Source organism: Rhagoletis pomonella, unplaced genomic scaffold, assembly GCF_013731165.1.
Source record: "Rhagoletis pomonella isolate Grant_MI unplaced genomic scaffold, Rhpom_1.0 Rhpom_scaffold_00004, whole genome shotgun sequence".
NCBI lineage: Eukaryota > Metazoa > Arthropoda > Insecta > Diptera > Tephritidae > Rhagoletis > Rhagoletis pomonella.
In genome coordinates this window covers 22,609,037-22,628,918 of record NW_023458558.1, presented here as the reverse complement: position 1 = coordinate 22,628,918, position 19,882 = coordinate 22,609,037, and the positions used below count along the sequence as shown (strand labels likewise).

The 19,882-nt window shown below is 34.0% G+C and overlaps 1 protein-coding gene across 1 annotated transcript in view; it reads left to right on the top strand.

Moving 5' to 3' along the window:
* The window catches only part of LOC118738149 (basement membrane-specific heparan sulfate proteoglycan core protein), a 102,755-nt gene extending 83,622 nt beyond the window's left edge, over positions 1-19,133 (top strand). The window contains exon 7 of the mRNA XM_036469072.1: positions 18,654-19,133. Coding sequence (XP_036324965.1) covers positions 18,654-18,784 — 131 coding nt within the window. The 3' untranslated portion in view covers positions 18,785-19,133. The remainder of the gene's footprint in view (positions 1-18,653) is intronic.
* Positions 19,134-19,882: the final 749 nt, after the last annotated feature.

Below are 19,882 nucleotides of genomic sequence, written 5' to 3'. Positions count from 1 at the left end.
GTATGTACACAAGTACTCGCACGCGGTACAAGTAAAAGTTTTCAATTTAAAATTTGCTGGCCTGGAGTACTTGTGTTCCCTGCGGTATCTGTAAAGAGAAAAAAAATACGAAAAGAAAATAGAGATACTAAAGTGGTACTAGAGGCACTCCCGGTTATTTATTTTTCCTTCTACTCACCTAATTGTATTCCCTTGAGTCGCTGTTTATACACACATACCTACATATATTTGTATGTGTGCGCACATGCGTGAGTGAGCGTAACGCAGTGGACGCGTATGGCCCACCACCTGGTAGTGCATTTCTTGATATTCTTGAATTATAAATTGCGAAAAAGTGCATTGCTTATTTTTGGAGCACACTGCCGGCCACCCTGATTGCTCTGCTTAACTAAGGGCAAAAAGTTGTGTTACGCATACATACATATGCACACATATATAAGAAACCAACAATAACAACAGCAGCAGCAGCAGCAAATAGAGTGTATTGTACTTGGAGTGTCAACGACAGCACAACAGCAAATGACTACACACCTCTGGGGCAGAGAAAATAATAACAAGAAAGGCATAAAAAAAGGCAGGTCAGGCCGGCCGAGAGTGTAACACAAACAACAACAAAAAGCAGTTATAAAAATAGAAAACATTTGCTTTGCTATTTAATGAAAAAATAACTGCAAAAGCAGAATTTTATTTGAGTTGTAAATTGTTAACGACGACAGTGAAGAGAACGACGAACGACAACAGCAACTGCAACTGATGCACAGTGGTAGGAGTTGTCTAAGCAACTTGCCGGAAGTATTAGTTATGCGAAATACAGCATAAGGGTTGGTCTGTTGTGAACAGTAATTGCAAAGCTATAGCGTAGAACGCTGCGTGCCAAAGAACAGAGTCTCGCAGGCGGCAGATGTCGATCCCGAAAGGCCTCGCAAGCGCTAGACAATTCAGTATGTTCAGCTCACTGTTTGTGTTCATACTAGATAGTGTTCTGTCACCACATCCAACAGAATTGAAAGCAGTTGTTTTGCTATGCGAAAAAAATACTTGAACCTCCTCCGGTCTTTTCGCAGTTACTCATGTTCTAGGTTTCACTCAGCCTTCATGAGCTTGCACGAGGCTCATGTGTTCAAGACTAGTTCGCATCTGGTCAATACTAACATAGGTCTCCGAAGGCCACTTGCCTATCAGGGTAAATTTTATCTACATTGTCGATGCCGCGCATTCGAGGAGCCAATCGGCTTCTTCTTTAGTGGCAGCTAAATACTTCTGTTTGTAAAACACTAAAATAGTTTTAAAGGATAAACTTTGCTCTTCCTTTCATCTATTCATTCCGAGAGGAAATGTCAGCGAAGAGTGAGCTAATTGGTGCCAGTTTTGCCAGAAGGATATTAAAGTATCCGAGTACTGAGTCAATTCAAACGCAGTATCGCTTAGTCTGACTGCAGTCCTATCTGCATCAGTCGTACCTACGATTTCGACGGTCGCATAGCAAATCACTGCGTTATGTGCCAGAGTAGGAAATGTCCCAAGTTACCAATCAGCCCAGTGGGGGTAGCCCGGTGTAACCGCTCCAGCTGTGTTCTTCTCGAGTGCATCATTCTCCCAGACGAGGACATCGAAAACATGTTCTTCACTAAGGTTTATTAGACCAAAGAAATTACCTTAAAAAAGTCCCATCTCATACCGACTATTTAAACAACCGCAGTAGCTCGCAGCTTCTGATTCTTTCCTCGCTTTAAGGCTTTCACGATAGCTAGCTATCTAGACACAAGCCGAAGTACTTGATACTGCTGAAAAGCATCAACAAGTATTCTTACTAATATTTATGTGCAACGTGTCAACTTTTAGCAGACTACTTGGTCGTCCCCTCTTCCCCTCTCAGGTCGTTTATGAACACAATTCAAAGACGGGATAAGAAGACGTAACCATGTGGCTTACCACTGTATAACCTATGCTGTGTAATAGAGCCTACGGTACTTAACTTAAGCTTAGCTAGGTCAACTTCCGGAAAGACTTTATTAAAAGCCACTTGATATCGAAAAGAACTCCCACGGTGAAGTCCTTATGGTATACGAAGTCTTTCTTCATCGAGTTCACGATCGTTTGGAGTGCGTTTCGACTGACCAATTCCTGGTGTACTCATGACTACCACTTCATTAGGAATCCTCCTGAACCCAATGTGTAGAACAGTCAGCCTCTCCTGCATTTCGAACAAATCGACAAAAGACTGAGTTCTTTGTAGCCTTAGTACCACTCTGCTAGGATCTCTGCGATCAAATACTAGTTCCGCTGTCATCCAGAGAGGATCTATCAGTGATAAAATTTTTAATGGGCTTTTCTTTAATAATGCTCGATAATTTTAATGTTTTAAATACTGCCGAGAAAAAAAACAAAATTTCAACTATCAAAATGTATTGCCTTGCCGGCGCGCAATGTACCCACTGTACATCCGATGTCTGACCATTGGCGACAGTTGTCATGTGGCAAGACAATTCTCTCCATTAATGTGGCAAACTGTAATTTGTTGGACATTGTTGCAGCTTATTGTGCACACACACATTACATTGTGGCACTTGTCGCCACATATACCGGAGCACACTTGCGCACAAGGGTATTATAATTGTGTTCACGTAACGGTCGTTTGTAACAGCCTAAAGGAATCGTGATAGATATAACCATTCACATATATATGTATATCAAAATGATCACTCTGTGCACATGATAACTCGCTTCAAAATTGAGGTATCTTAACGAAACTTGGTACGTGTATTTGTTTTGAGCTAAGAACGAACGGTATTGAAAATGCGCAAAATCTGACAACAGCCACGCCTAAATTACATGTAACGGTAGTTTATAAAAAGTACATAAGCTGTGATATTTTCTTAACTACTAATGCTTATTCACTCAAAATTGATAATTATTTACAATGATCTCTTGGCGAAAATATTAATACTATAAATATTTTTGTAGAGTTTTCACAAAGTTGCAAAACTATATCTAATACATACGTGCACCAGGTTAAGCTTCGCCCGAACAAGACATCTTTACTTGTTGTTTGTTTGCGCTATTAGCATTGCAATGGTTTTGTGGCATACTCGCTTTTACAGTTATTGGCGTTCCAGTCACGGCAGTTGCTCCGTTAATGGGATTCGACGGTCGGGCCAGTAAAAAGAATAGTTAAAAAGAACCCACTTAAAAAGCAAAAAAAAAAACAAAACAACATTGTTTCAAATTAAAAATTAACAATTATCTCTTATTGCCACCTATGGCTTTGTGTTTTTCATTATCGTTGAAGTTCTTTTAAAATTGTTTCACTAGCAATTAATGATTAAGAGAAACATAAAATATAAAGCAAAAAGAATTTTAGGGATAATTACTGCAGAAAAGTATCTACAATAAAGAATAAAGTAAAATTCCAGTTAGAAAATAAAGAAATCAGGCTTCATATATTGAACCCGGTTACATTTTATATGATAACAAGGAAAGAAGTCTAAGTCCAAGCTAAACAGCAGTTATAATACATAACATACATATCTATGTACATATAAGTAGGTAGCTGTATTCGCTTTTACAAAATTATATGTAGTAAATTTGGTAGAGATTGGCAAAGCGGTTACTGAGATACGCTTTTTTTATCGTAAATAGTTTGTCTGGCACATTTCTCGAAATTTGCTGCAGTTACTAAAATACATACATATGTATGTAAATAAGTTTTTTTTTTCAAAAATGTGAACTCTTGCCAATTTCAATACCAACCTAGCTTAGATAAAGAGTAATCTAACGTTGAGATTTTTTTTTATACTCGAGTTATCATGTTCGCGGATGTCCGGGCAGTGAGGACTCAATCCATTTTTACAAGCTTTTTCTCCTCAGTTTGAATATTTGGCGGAGCTCACAAATATAGTACATATTTAATCACAATGTTCGACGTGATACATTAAAATATAGTATATTCTATAACATAATTTTTTTTGTTGGCAGTGTTGTTCACTTTCTTTCATATAAACAATATTTTCGAACATAGATACCTTGTAAAAAGAATAAAAAATATTGAAAACCTGCATAATATTATACTAAAAATAAATTTCTAAACTTTAACTTAATTATGTAGGCACTGTTGCAAATGGTGATAATCATTTACCATCTCTGCGTGGTTGAAATTCATGCATAGTCCGCAAAAAGCTCGAGGACGAGTTGTCGGAGGATACGTCACACTAGGCTGAGCGTGCATTGAGGTTGCACGAACTTATTATATGACAATTGTGAAGTGTATATGCAAAAATTTCAGAAATAGCATAAGGGAAGTTTTCGCACATATCTGGGCTGCCCTTTTTATAATGTAGCAAGCTTTTAGGCGATAGAAGTTAGTAGTCACCTAAGCCAACTCCGCTAAGTATGCATCATTTGCGATTCGGTAGCGTCGTAAAATTCTAGGTCCCTTCTCCCTTTGTGTGACACATCAAGGCGCACACCACAAATCGGAGGAGAAACCCCGCTAATCTATTTATTATAATTATTATTACTGCAATTAGAGGAAGAACATGATAAGAACCAAACAAAGTTGTTCCATGCTTCTAAGTGTCTACTAAAAATGTCAACATACTCACGAAGCTATGGGATAAACATTAGGGGTATTCTCCAAATCTTGCAAAGCCATTGCACGTAGCACGGATTGCACGGATTGCATAAATTGCAAACACACAACAAGAAAATTCATGGGAAACAACATTTCCTATCGCTGCAAAATATGCAACGTCGAAACCCATGTATATATTTTGCAAAATAGCATAGCAAGATAATAGCGACCCTGTGCTAGTTGTTTTGTTGTTGGAATTGCTACATATTTCTCTCATTCCTCTCATCTCGCTCACTTAATTTTTTTTTGCTGTCTCTTGTTATTGTATTTGATACATAATTTCGCTGCTTGCTCCCCATGCATGCTACCACTTTGCAATGGGGTGTTCTCGTACTCTTCGAAATTTGGAATAGTATTTTTGCATTTCGTGCAATCCGTGCATCGTGCAAGACTTCGAGAATACCCCTATTGTAAAACTGGGTGATGAGTTTTTCGCGCCATGATTTCTTTTAAAAGGACTATTGCAAATTTAAAAGGATATACACAGAAAAAATTTTAAAAGGCCATTTTCCATACCCATTAGTCCGTATGCACCATTCCATTAATTCCATAGAATATTTTCTTTTATTTGATACCCACATTGTTATTCTACACTGTCCTGAATTTTTTTAAAATTTTTGAAATTTCAATGTCCTTTAAATAATAGTGCCCGACAGCTTCGCGTATATATTCATTTTTTGTACGCAAAATTTCCTGTCGCACGGTGTTATTAAATACTCAACATTTGCTATTCGTATATCACGTATGTGTATATTCAGTTTAGAGCAATAGCAATGTGCTCCCTTTCATAAAATTCAAAACTTACCTACTGGATTCGAAATCAAAAAGAATGTAATTGGATACGCAATCATGCACTAAAATCGCCAAAACCATTCCACTTTGGCATGGAAAAATTTTTCAATTGGCATACACAAATTCTAAACCAAAAATGGCAAAAAAAAGAAAAAACTAAAATCGAAAATTTTTTCAACTGTATTTTTTTAGTTACGCACGCCCTTCTACTTTCTCTTTGCTGACCTGACATACAAAAATGCAAATTTATACCAGAATACCCACGATTAATTCGTAAATTTTCACGCATTTTTATTGCATTCCAACACCTCCAAAGACTAACGGAATAGTGGTCAATCCCAGCTGCCTCCCAACACCAACATACTATATATCGTCGTTTAAAATGCAAAACAGCGCATCAAGATAATGCAAAACCACGTATGTGAAGTTGTAGAAATTATTTTCTAGAGCGTAAAACACTCGTATTTCAAAATGGTTCTATTTTTTATAAAGCAATCGCATTTCTGGCTATTATATTTCAGGACGAATAGATAAGGATTGAGCCAAGGGCTTGTGTGAGCAAATCCAGTTTTCAGCAGCAAATGTCAGTTACGCGATTTTGCAGAATGACGATATGCGGTTTTGTACTTTAAACGACGATATGTACATAGCAATATTCAAATAACAGCCATGCAAACTGGCGAGTTGTAAACTAAGCAAAATAGAGCAGCAACCATTCCTGCTGCGGCGTGTGCAAAGTTCGCAGTTCATTGGACAAGAAACCGAATTTTCAAATGGTTTGAAAACAATTTTCCATACGCGTACAGTGTTCACTTTGGGATATTTGATTCGTGTTTTTCCTGTAAAATATCTCTGGTTACGGTAGGGTGAAATTTAAAGCACTGGTGAATATATGAACCGAAAAAGGGATGCGTATGCGAAAGCAGTTCAAAATAGATATTGATAATGCAAAAAAGTATGTACACTGAGAAAAAACAACGCGTTGTAATATTAAGAAAAATGTTATGAGTATTTTTTATTTGATTATTCGATAAACAGTTTAGGAGATACACATTGATTTATCAACAAGTTCGCATACCTTTTAAAAAAGTTAAAAAAAAAGTTTACTTTCAGTACAAATATAGCTGCCGTATAGCTCCAAAATTTCTTATCCAGATGATAGACTAATGATAGACTAATATAACAATGTATTTAATGAGTGCACTTTTTTCAGATCCCAAAAACAAGAAATTTGGGCATATCTCAAAAACTGTTCTACTGTCTTACATTTTTAAATCGTTTTCGGATTAAGCACGAAATTCTACATTAGAATGCACATAAGAATATCGTAGGTCGAACAATTTTTTTCATTTCAGAAAACTTGTTTGGTACAATTGAAAAAAAAAATTGATTCTCTAAATTTTTACTTAAGTGCTTAGGACCTCTACATTTTAAATCCAATTTGAATCGGCTGGGGCTTATTTTCTTTCCACGGCATCATAATTTGACGTCCCATAAAGAAGCCGGAAGTATACATGTTTACATAAAAACTAAAAGTTTTTGTGAAATTTTGTAGGAAATTATGCAAACTTTTCGAAAAATTCATAAATATCTCTGAGCCGACAGTTTGATTGAAAAGTATTGCACACACTTTTGATGAGTGTAAAGTATTTTTGCAAGGTAATTTCGAAAAAAAAAGTTTTTCGCCCGAATGTAGGAGCGAATAACTGCTATACAGTGTTTTTTAAAATAGAAGCATCATTTATAGATTTTGCAAAGAAAGTATTTTATTGCTAATTTTGTTCATATTTTACTTTATTTGATTAATAAGTTTTAAAATTTTAATCTCATTTGCATGCACGCCTTTGCCAGGTGTATTTTTTCTTAAACTTTGTATAAAAAAAAAGACAAGAAAAACTGTACCAAAAAAATGAGGGGCAAAATATTGAAGCAGTTATAGGTACTCAAAAATATCAGCTTTGGAAGGTCGATACTAATGAATATGGGGACCGAGTATCTAACGTGGCCAGAACGGCTAAGTATAATTGGCAAAAAAGTATTAGATTAATTGTTTGAAAATAATATTTACCAGATAAAATTTTTATAATTTAAAACAAAAGAATTCATTTTCGAAAAAAATTCGTCTTGAAAATTATTTAAACCGTGTCAAACTTACATACATGAATTCTTACTCATACTGAAAAGAATTTTTTTTTTTTTTTTGCAAATTTCAAACGAATTTTAAAAGAAAGCTAGGCCACCAGAACCAAGGAAAAAAGTTGTTTATTTTAGGCATTTGAACCTGCGACCTTCGGGTAGCCAGGCTAGGCACGTATGTATGTACGTATGTATGCTGCTGCACTGTCATTGCAGATACAAGTAAAACCGGCCATTCAAGCACAAGAGATATGAACTGGCTTATGCCACTTTCAAAATAAACGGCTCAATTGTTAGTAGTAACTGAAGAAACTTTATAGTAAGCTTGCCAAAAATATATTTTGCTTATTGGGTACATACGCATACATACATACTTTCATTCACATGTACATTAGACTGCATCACTCCCCATACAATAAAAAATCGGTACTATTTTTCCATTGGAATTATAACATCTATTACACTTTAAGACACCCACCAAAATATTTCGGAAAAAAAATAGTTTCTTAAAGATGTATTATGAAAAAAACCCTCAAATGACAAAACGATTTAAGCTTAAAAAATTTTCATAAAAACATTTAAAAAAAAATTTTACCGAATCGTAATGATGAAATTTTTTGATGCTGTTTTTTTTTAACTTTTTTCAAAGATTGGTATAAGAAAAACTTAAATAACTGAACCTAAACTCTTCCGATTTTGAAAATGTATTTTCTCACCCTTTTTATTTTTTTGCTAATGAACTCATTCAAAGGATGAAAGAGAAAGGTAGGATGAACTAACGTCATTCAAAGTTGAATTAAGATGTGTTGGTATTAAAAAAAATAAAAAATTGGGACACGAATGACTTTTTTTGGACATAAATAAAAACAATGCGAAATTACCTTTCTACTAAGATCCCATAGGTCTAAATCAGAATAGTTTTGGGCCAGTTATTCCAAGTTTTTCGTAAATCAATCTTTGAAAAAAGTAAAAAAAAAAACAGCATCAAAAATCTCATTCTTACGATTTCGTTGAGAAGATTTTTAAATATTTTTATGCAGATTTTTTAAGCTTAACATGGTTTGTCATATGAGCGGGCTTTTTTCAAAATACATCTTTAAGAAACTATTTTTATTCATAAAAAACACAATTTTTTGAGGTATTTTCATATCGGTCCAACTCACTTACATCTTTATATTTTTCCGAAGTATTTTAATGGACGTCTTAAAATACAATAAATTTTTGTAATCCCGGCGGAAAACCGCAACTTTTTTTGGGTGTTGCAGTCTAATGTACATACATAAATATGTCATATGTGACATGTGAAAAGTCATAAAGCGTCGCGTTTTTAAATTTCCAAAAAGCAAATGTGCAGTTGCTGCGGGCTTGTATACGCTACATGCATGCATAATTATTTTAGCAATCATACAACAACACTAACAATAATAACAGCAATGGCTTTATACTCACACGGTTAGGAATGGGTCAATGTAATTCCAACGACATCAAATATAAAAAACTAAAATCTGAAATTCCTATATCAGTGCCTAGATTGGTATTCCGCGTGCTGCAAAAACGATACAAAAAAAAAAACACACAAAAAAAACAAAATATACCAAACCCTACGACTATTTTTATTTTTTTTTGTCACAAATTGGTCTTTCGGCCACAAAAAATAGCGAGCAACCATTGAATTGCGTACAGATTTCTTTCGGAGCCGAATCAATGCGTATCGGTTGGATTTTCTGGCGCTGGTAAAGTTGCATGCATTTGTTTCGTGTATGGCATATGAATTGAAATGAGAATTGGCGCATTTGTTTTCAAGCCAGTAGCGAAACGAGGAAGTTTAATACTCGCGCCAATCTGACTTAAAAGTAAACGGTACTGGCTCTTAATTTATGCCAAGTCAAGGTTTTCTTCTGTTGTTGTTTTTTTTTTTATGACAAAACGATGTCCTACTGAGTAACATTTGCCACCCCGTACAACTTTTGAGCACAAACAGAACTGGTTTCAGTTATGAAAGCTCTGCGACCATAAGTTTCTGATGACAAAATTTAGCAGACACTTTTTCGGTAATTGCATGATCGCCAATTCTGGAGATTCAAATTTCTGTCTTCGAATATTTACCGTTTTTAATTGTACACACATATTTTATTATACTTTATCTTCAATTAAATTTCATACTTTTTACTTCAATACTTAAGTGGCACATTGCAATGTAAATAATTTTATTTGGAGTCTTCTCGCGTGGCTACTTTAGTGCTATACGACTTGTAAAAATTTTTGCAGCTCACACATCATCCTTACGGCAACTAAGCGCTACCAGTGAAACGCGAATTTGCACTGTACCCATCTGCATCCGTTCAGCAGTAGTTCGGAGAGTGTTCGGAAGTGTGAAGCGCAAAACAAACATTTTTTTTGCCAAAATCTGTTGCGTTATTAGATTGCACGAATGTTACTTTCTTCCTTGGGCTATGCAATACTTTTACGCACACTGACGCTAACTGCAACTGTTTTTTTGTTTCGACCGTTTCGTTCATCGTTCAGAGTGGATTTTAACTGCAATGCGTTTGCCCAATGTATCTAACTTTAAGTTTGAGATGTTAGATTTGTCTGCCATTAATAAGTTTCAAACTAACAGCGTAAATAATCCGGCAAATTTTCAAATTTTAAAGATTTACATGACACAGTTTTTACTGCGACATTTTTTTATTAAATTTTCATTTTCTTGCCTTTTCATTATTTTCGCCAATCATTGTTTACAGCCAGCCAGCAAACTCAAATAAATCATTTTCTTTCAATCTGCTGCATACATACATGCATATGCATATAGATGCTTGATGCAATTGTCCACGTTAAGCTTCCAATTAAAATCGTCTTGTCAATAATGACAAACGAGCATTTAGTTGGCATTCGCATTTCGAAGCTTTCCACAGATTTGAATTGGCATTTTCGCTTACTGGTCAACTATACATCGGCTTACCTATAGATGTATGTATGTACCTACTTAATCGCATTTCATTCCGACAACAACGAATACATCAACAATTACAGGATTCTCATGGGCTACAAATTTCAAAATAGACAAGTGCAATGTGTGTTTTTGTGTCGAGTAGTCAGTCATTCACTGCATGTGGCCATGACTCAAAACATAATTGTACTTCATACTACTGCATACCTACATACATATATGTATTTACGTATATAGGGCATGGCATGTGCGAGAAGCGCACTTGTCTTTATCAAACGCATTAGTTGAGAAGCTGTTGCAAAATCGAAATGAAAAAGATAAGCAACCGGGATAAGAAATGTGCAGTTGTTGACGGCGCTTGTGACAGTTTTTTAATAAATGCTTCTGCATACCCCATACACATATAAATACATACATACATATGTAGATACCACATACTATATCCATGTCGAGTATGTAGATTACAAACCTACGAAGCCTACTTACTTACTTACTTCAAATGCATGAACACAGCATTGACACCAATACTTCCGTTATGTTGTTGATGCTGTTGCGAAATGCGATAGATTGAACGAGATAACTAACGGCACGCCTTGACATATGTGAATATGTGAATACAAACCTCATTCGTACATACATACATAACTTTGCACGAGTATCCGGATACTTGACGGTCCTCAAGTGAATTCTGCGCGGATATAGGCCTGCGGGTACTCACGAGGTGTGCAAATGCTTTTAATAAGTTTGCAGCTCTACTATTAAGTATATTTGTTACTCATACGTAGATGGTGCTATATATGTATATACTTACATACACTTGTCTTTAGTAAACGCAGCATTGCCAGTTTGCTCACTTTTTAGCAAACTTGGTAATTTTTCCTTTCTGGTCGCACCTTTCCTTGCTGCCAGTTCATCAGCGCTGGCACCCATATGAACAATAAGGCCTCATTCAAAGATTCATTGCATTCAGTAAGGCGCTTTCCATTTTGTGAGTGTAAAGCTTTCAGCACTGCCTGACTGTGAGAGAAGTTCAAACTTTCTTATCAATGAAGAAAAGGGATATTTTCGACCACTTGTTGACATACATATATACATTGGGCGGTATCATGGCCAAAAACTTTAAAATCTTGATTTTCAAATGCTCCTCAAGTTAATTGGCATAAAAACGGCCATCCGAGTTCAATGGTACCAAGGCAATTATCCGCCTCACAGCGCTTTGTTCTAATAAAGCATATGGCCTGAACCTTGCATGGGGATTTCTGAGAACGACGAGCAATCGACCACGCTGTTTCAATAGGCCACACTTATGTATGTAAGTTTGGAATCTACGCAGCCGACATAAAAATTATAGCTGAATAGAGCTCTGAAAGCATGATGATGTCTAGGTATGTTGGTAAAAGTCGGTGATTTTTGTGTTTATTGGTTTGTTGTTATTTTTCCTCCCGTGAACAAATTTTAGGAGTGCGAATATAATGTCCGATGCGGGTTTTGTTTGATCTTTTATTACTTTCCCGACAAAGGTATTTAGTTTTCATATTTCCATACTTTCTAGTGAGTAAGTAAGTACAGTATCGGTCATATCTATAGCACGCCATTTCAAAGTGATATTGTGTGCCACTTAGGTTTATTTATTTATTTTTAAGAATTTTCAATTAAAAGTTCATTCTCAGACAAAGCCCATATAAACCCAATTTGTAGAAAACCACAAAAAGGTGCAACAAATTTTCACCTAAATTTCAAACTTTTTTCTCGGAAGTGTACGAATTTTTTTGAGTTCACAGTTTTTTAGCCCCTTCAATTTTAGTCTGATAATGTGCAAGTTTCAAGTGGCTAAAAGCTACCATTGATTTTTTAGAATTTTTTTCGCCAAAGGTGTTGCGGATTTCTTCCATATACAAATAAATTGAGTTTATTCATTATACGGAAGCCAATGCGACAAAAAAAATTCTAAAAAATAAACGGTAATTCGTAGCCATTTCAAATTTGCACATTATCAGACTAAAATTGATGGGGCTAAAAAACTATGTACTCATAAAAATTCTAACACTTCCGAGAAAAAAGTTTGAAATTTATGTGAAAATTTGTTGCACTTTTTTGTAGCTTTCTACAAATTATTAAGCTTGGGTTTGTATCGAGTTTGTCTGAGAATGAACTACATTTTAATTGAAAATTCTTAAAAATTAATAAATAAACATAAGTGGCACACAATATCACTTTGAAATGGCGTGCTATAGATATGACCGATACTGTAAGTCGTCCTTCTATATGTTTTACGTACAGCAGCAGGTATGCTAACTTGGCTTTAACCGGGCCATTTTTGGTCCTATTTTACTCCAATGGCACGTAATTCTTCAATTTATGGCACTTCGGTAGATCGTTTATGAACTGCCTATTATTTATGCACAGAAATGATGAGAAAACTGCAGATTACGGAATTATTCTATTCAGAATACATAAAATAAAAGCATTACCCACTCTTTGGCGACAGTGATATAGTGACTCGGCTATGACTTACGTCACTGTGTGCAAGGCAGTTTCCACTGACCTTCACTTACTAAAATCATTTTTCAGAGCAGGAAACTTCGAAAGCCTAAACCCCAAAAGAGTCAGTGTGAGACTTTAACTCACTAAACCTCCTACCGTCTATGTACCGATCCGCGCGGTACCACCGTCAATTATTTCATCGTGAGGCGGTTTAAGCAATAAGCTCTACATCCGTTACTGTTCACATGATAGCACACACTGTTAGTGTTAATCTGGTGTTCAACCAACCCACCCACTTTTATATATAGCAATTTAATACGATTTATTCGATAGGCAACCTGGCGAAATCTCATTGTTATATGCAGGTCAATCAGCCTCACCATAGTCTTAAGAACAGTCATAAAGATTGGCCTAAAACCCTCGATGGAAATATGACAGCGAAAAGAAAATTTCTACATGATCCACAACTGAAGCAGTGTGCGTAAATTGGGATAAGCCTATGGCACAATACCTCTAAAGCCTTTGCAGTTGAGCTCATACAATTCCGTTCTGTTCTGTCCAAAAAAGGCGACGACTATCTCGCAGTAGAAGCATAAGCGGTCAAGTTTCTTACTTAGTCTCTCGAGTAGAACGATTTGGCAGCAATATTTGTGGAGAAGGATCTAATTCAGAGCGCAATATATTTCTAAGGTTTTAAGAACCTAGAATTTTTAAAATAGAATTTTAAAAATATATAATAAAAAAATAATAATAATATTAAAATTTCTGATCAGGTCCAAAGCCCACACACAAGTTTCCTAAACTATACTTAAAATACATGAAACATGTGAGTATATGTTGACGAATTCATTAGGGGCATTCACGATCCGGTGCATACTGTCTACCGAGGTGCATAGATAGCATGAAACAAAAACGATCATGCTATCTTTGCAACATGCTAGACGGTATGCACCGCATCGTGAATACCCCTATTGCATTTACTCGCGCCGACATTATGCAGATTCCTGTAAAGATTCTGTATCCAAACAAAATTGCAATTTTTACATGTTTGCCTGCTTTTTGTACAGTACTCTGTAAAATCTAAAAAAAAAACTTACATATCACGTCTTGCATTTCTTCGCACACCGTCAAATGCCAACCCATAACCTTCACTTGGCATGCCTAGGACTCATATTACGCTTTCAAATTTACATCATTATTTAGCACAAAGCCCTTATCTATTGGGGAATCAAAGTCAAGATTTTACACTAACGTCTAAGAAATGCGTGAATGATTACATGTACATTTCCAAAGAAATAGATGCAAGCTGAAGGTGTACATTAGGCTGGGTAAATTTTGTATGGGTGAAAATAAAAGGCATTACTAGTAATATTATGTTGTCTTAGGGCTAGCCAATAAAAGTTGGCCACAAAATAATAGTTTAAAATTAATCTCTAGCCAAAGCAATTGATTTAAAGTGTATGAATTTTGATTATGAAACTTTGGTTATTGAATTGGAATTGGAATGAAGAGCTGTCAGAAATGATATTTGACTTTGTCGTTTACGTCTAGGGATTCATTATCTAATAATATGCACCAAACCTTTTTACTAAACCCTGAATTTTTAACAAGAATCCATCTTATTCGATGTACATCATATGGGGGTCGATGCGCACGCTCTTACAATTCGAAGAAATGATAAATATTTGACATGCTTGTTCTTGCTCTCATGATACAATACATATTGTTTCACAATTACCCAGTGATTTGAGAAAAAATAAATTTTCGATCCGCCCTAATATACATATATACGTATATGTATATACATCTTATTTATGTATGTGCTAGTAAATAAAAAAGTTTTTATGCGAGAGAAAGTCGAAGAAATGCGGGTATTTGTATGTTGTGGGCATTATACACGTGTTGTAATGCACGTACGTATGTATGTACGCAGATATATGTGAAATTCACACCTTTCCAAGAAGTACCAACTCTCACCTTAATAAATAATATCACATTTTGATGATTAGATTTTTATAAATATTTAGCTATGCAACAACACTCTTTTGTATGAATTAAATGTGTAAGTATATATGTATGTATATGTATAGTACATTTCAGTAAGTGTGTATGTAGGTTTTTGAAACTTTTTTTATTTGGAAATTAGAATAAACTTAGAAATAATATTTTAGCAACTAAATAAGTAACTTTTATTACACACCATCTCTCACATCCACACTCACATTATAGTGTTTCCTATTTCCTAACATCACTCTACTATGGCTCTTTCACTTTCACTTTTGTTCTTCATCTTCACTGATTTCACGCAATTTGTCCGCTTATTTCAGATGGACTTATTGATCTATCATCTTTTCTAAATCACGGTTCGTCAGGTTAGTTTCACATTGAAAAAGTGTTTTTTTTATAACTCGCACCCTGTTTTTCTTCACGTACTACTTCTACCCTTTCTTACGTCTTATTTTTGTATTTTCATACATATGTATGCAAACATCAATAATTTACTATGTAATAATTATATAGTGCCCGACATAATGATAATAGGTCACCCTGTATTAATACTTTTATTTTAACCATTTTTTGTAATTGTAATATGTAGTTCATTCTATAACAAAAACTATATACATATGTAAATCAAGGTTTCAAACTTTGTACGAAAATTAAAAAAAAAATATATAGTTATATTTTCAATAATTTTCTTCTGCACGATATATGTTCCACAATATTTTTTTTTTTTTAATTTTTTTTTTTGTGGAGGAAAATGCATAACACGGTACAAACATCAATGGTAGAATTAAGTGGGCTATAAATTTCGTACCGAACGCTATACTTTTATAAAAAATAATTCAAATTAATTCGAAAAAAACTTTGAAATCTATCAACATAGGATGACCTCATCATTATCGCGGGCATTATATGTGTATACATTAAATTAAGGGACAATACAAATTCTTTAAAAATAATTTAACGGCATGCAAACAAACGCACACAAAGTCCACTTGAAAACTAACACACAAAATCCAAAAATTGAGTCATTATATACTCCACATGAAAATTTCCTACGAAAAATCAATCCAAACCTATTGAATCATTTTATTTTTTTTTAAGTACTCTTCTGCACGAAATTTCTTTTAAGATATTTTTCCATTGCATGAATTCCTCATTTTGAATGTTTTTTTTTTGAATGTTAATGAATTATTTGTTAGTATAATAATAGCTCCAAATACATGCTATAAATATATAATACATTAACTACAGTCGTACAATCCTCTTAGAAGCCAATACTTGCAAACTTGGCTTAATTCCGACAAAAATATTATACATAAAGGTAGAATCCATGTCAAATCGCTTAATAGGAGGAATCGATCATTTTTGATTTAAATGCAACTAGTCAGAACTTTTCGTCACTCAGCCAGAAAATCATAAATCCAAAAATTGCTACAACTCGATCCAGTGCCAAAGACAGGAGTCGAACAAAATCTTGATTCAAGAAATAAGCAAACTTTAAGTCTGTGTAAAATGAATTTCTAGGAGAATCTACTTCTACTAAGCATTTTTTGAAAGTACTTGCACTTTCCTGAACGATAAAAAAAATTGCATTAACTCATGCATATAAACGAGTTGAAGAAAATATGAAAATTTAGTGCGATAAAATTCTTAAGGTACCACAGTGGGCCAGAAGAAAGAGAAAATGAAAACGTGAGAACGTGAAAAAATCAGATATTTGATGGTATAGGTTATAATCTAAAGTATCAAAATCCGTGGTACATCGAGGAGTACCAAGTGTCCAAAAATTATGAAAAATCCAAGAAAGCACGTATTTTAAAATTTTTGTTGTTTTAACAGCCCTTGATGTATTAACAACGCAATGGATTTATTCTATTTTCTCCCATTCTACTTGGTATTTTCTGTAGAAAGTTTCTGGAAAACAAAAACACGGATCTATGAAAAAAATACTTATTTAAAAGCTGCACAGCACACTTCAATGCCTATCTATTAACTAAGGCTATACTTTTAATTATTAATTTTATATCATATAAAGAAATAAAAGTACGACTTTAATTGAAAATTTTTAAGTGGTGCGTTTTATATTAGTGTTTTAAAATCTTAATTTAACTTGGCTAAAATTGATAAACGGACTATAAAACTTCTTTCAAAATTTAACCTGTTATTAGCATGCAAATTTTCACAATTTCAGTATCCAGGGCCTAGCACGAAAAGGTTACAGGAATAAAATACCCCAATTTTTTTATTTCTATTGTTTTAATAATTTAATTAACTGAAGATAAAACCCAACAACTTAAAAAAAAAAAACAAAAAAAAAAAGATTTTATTAATTCCAGTGTAATCGTAGTCATCGGAATAATGTTTTAATTGTTTATTATTTTTTTATTGTTATCTAAATTCAAATTTATTGAAACCTTATTGCACATCTGGAGGTCAACTCCAAAAGGACCAAAACGGAAACACTGGCTGCGTTTCTTTATACATACCGGATAATCTCATTTCACAGCCGGAATAAACAGAATGTGTTTGAAATATACGTTAACATATCATCAGGAACGTTCTAAGGAACAAGTAAGCAAAAAAGTTTATTCCAAACGTTCAGAATGAATAAAGAAATTCAGCCACTGTGTATGATACGACCAGAAGGTTACTCATACGCCGTGTATCGTACATGTTCATGGACGAACACACGTTTTCTTGAAAATTTAACTATTAATTACAAAAGGCACAAATTATCCGCCGATTTTTATAAATTTATATATCTTTTGCTATAGATGGCTAGCAGTGTCGATAATCGGAATAGAGTGCTTTATTAAAATATGTAATTTTTATTAATTCAAATGTGTTTTAAAACTAAAAACAAAAATCAATATATTTGGTTATACAAAATCCAAAAGCTAGATCTGTAGAACAATAACTCCCGGAATTCAGGAGAGTGCAGTAAGTAAATACTTTCTAATATTAGGGATTTAAAATTAAGTTAAGTGTCTCATCTTGCTGTCCGTTAATATAGTATATGCCGGGTCCTGTGTAGACAAATTCGATACTTGAAAGTGTGTTTGTGTGTTGTCAGGAGTTTTTTTCACCGCTAGTGTAACCACTTTTGCTTCTTTCTCTAAACTGGAAAATGATGCGCCTACAGTGAAGGTGCTTTGGCTCTATAGTCGCAGCTCGACTTACGCTTTCCAGCATCAGATTGAAGCTCTTCAGTTCTAAGGTCAAAAAAAGATTTGAAGCGAAACAGAAGCTGAAGACGAAGTGCGAAAATAGTGCAGTAATAAAAAGTGCAACAAATGTAATAGTTAAATTGAAGATATCTATAATTAAAAATATTTAGATATAAAAATATGTATTTATAGTTAAAATTTTCTAAGTATAATAGCAAATTTTTTTTCTTCTTCTATAACTAAGTTGATTGAGTACAGCCTAGTTTTCTAAAACTTGTTACATACAAAATTTTCTTTCCAATTTTGTATACTATGTTTTATACTACATACCGTTTATACTTAGTTATATATTTTCTATACATAAACTACTTGTATAAGTTTATCACATTTGGCTTATGAATTTTAATCATTTATATAAGATATCATTGATAAATTCTTTTAATTTAAAAAACTCTTTATATTGACTAAAATTAACTCTATTCAATTACAGATAATGAGATGCGCGATCTGAGTGTCACCTTCTACGGCAGCGGTGCTACCCACAAACTCCGATTAAGACTCGCCGCGCTTTCGTTTGCGACCTTAGCTTTAGCGAAACTCATCAAAAGTTTTTGGATCTAAATTCATCTGCTGAGATGCTGTGTTGTGCCCGAAATAAGCGGGAGATTGAATTGAAATTCCATAAATAAGTGAAATGACAAAAGTTGATATTATGCAATCAGAGTACTTTTATAACTGCAAAATAGGTAAAAAGGGAGCTCAAGTAAAGCAAAGCAAAGGAAAAAGATGATAAAGAAAAGTTGGAAAGAAATGTTAATATTTTCGCCGAAAGGAAAAAAATCTATACTATGATTTATGTAACTATTCCCCTTAATGATCTCATTTCTGTTTCATCAGAATGTAAGTTATAGCTTTCAACGCAATAATGACCTGTTTTTTTTTTTGTACTACAATATAAGCTTTCATTTAAGATTTTAGTTTTATTATTGCGAATTGGACGGGAAAACAAAATGGAGGCATTTTAAATCATAAAGTCTTTGGATATACCAATACAACTAAAAGTTATAGTTATTCATTTCTTTTTTTTTTTTTTAATTTAGTGTAAAAAACCATACGTCATGTAAATGCGTTGCGCTAATTGATAGTCAAGTGATCGACGAGAAAGAAGACAGAACCTCAACTGTAAATATTAAGAGAATTTTTATCTTGTACACATACTCTTAGGCTAACTGAAAAATAAAAAAAAAAAATACAAAGAGAATAGTTATAAATAAATTACGCCGCAGACAGAAGCAAAACTGTGTAAGCTCGGAGGGAATTAGAAACAATTGAAGCCAATGTTCAAAGACAAGAACACAGAGGCACAGCCAAATAGAGAGGCAACTCAAAACTGCAGCTGTAATACATACGTAATAAAATAGTGAAACACACACACAGAAATTCACTACTTGAAAGTAAAGCTAAATAATACTTGTAGTAAAAATTTAAATAAATTGAAAAATATAGTGAAAATTGCAAAGAAAAAGCGAAAACCAATGTATGTACTGTGTATTACTTATGTGTATGTGTGTATGTTAATACACTCATATCTATATGTGTATTGAAGAATAGGTGGGCTCAAAATCTGTTTTTTTTTTTTGGAATTCTTATTGTTAATAGAAAAAATATAGTTCATTATGCTTCAAAAAAAAAAAACCTGTGCGAAAGATTAAAGTTTTC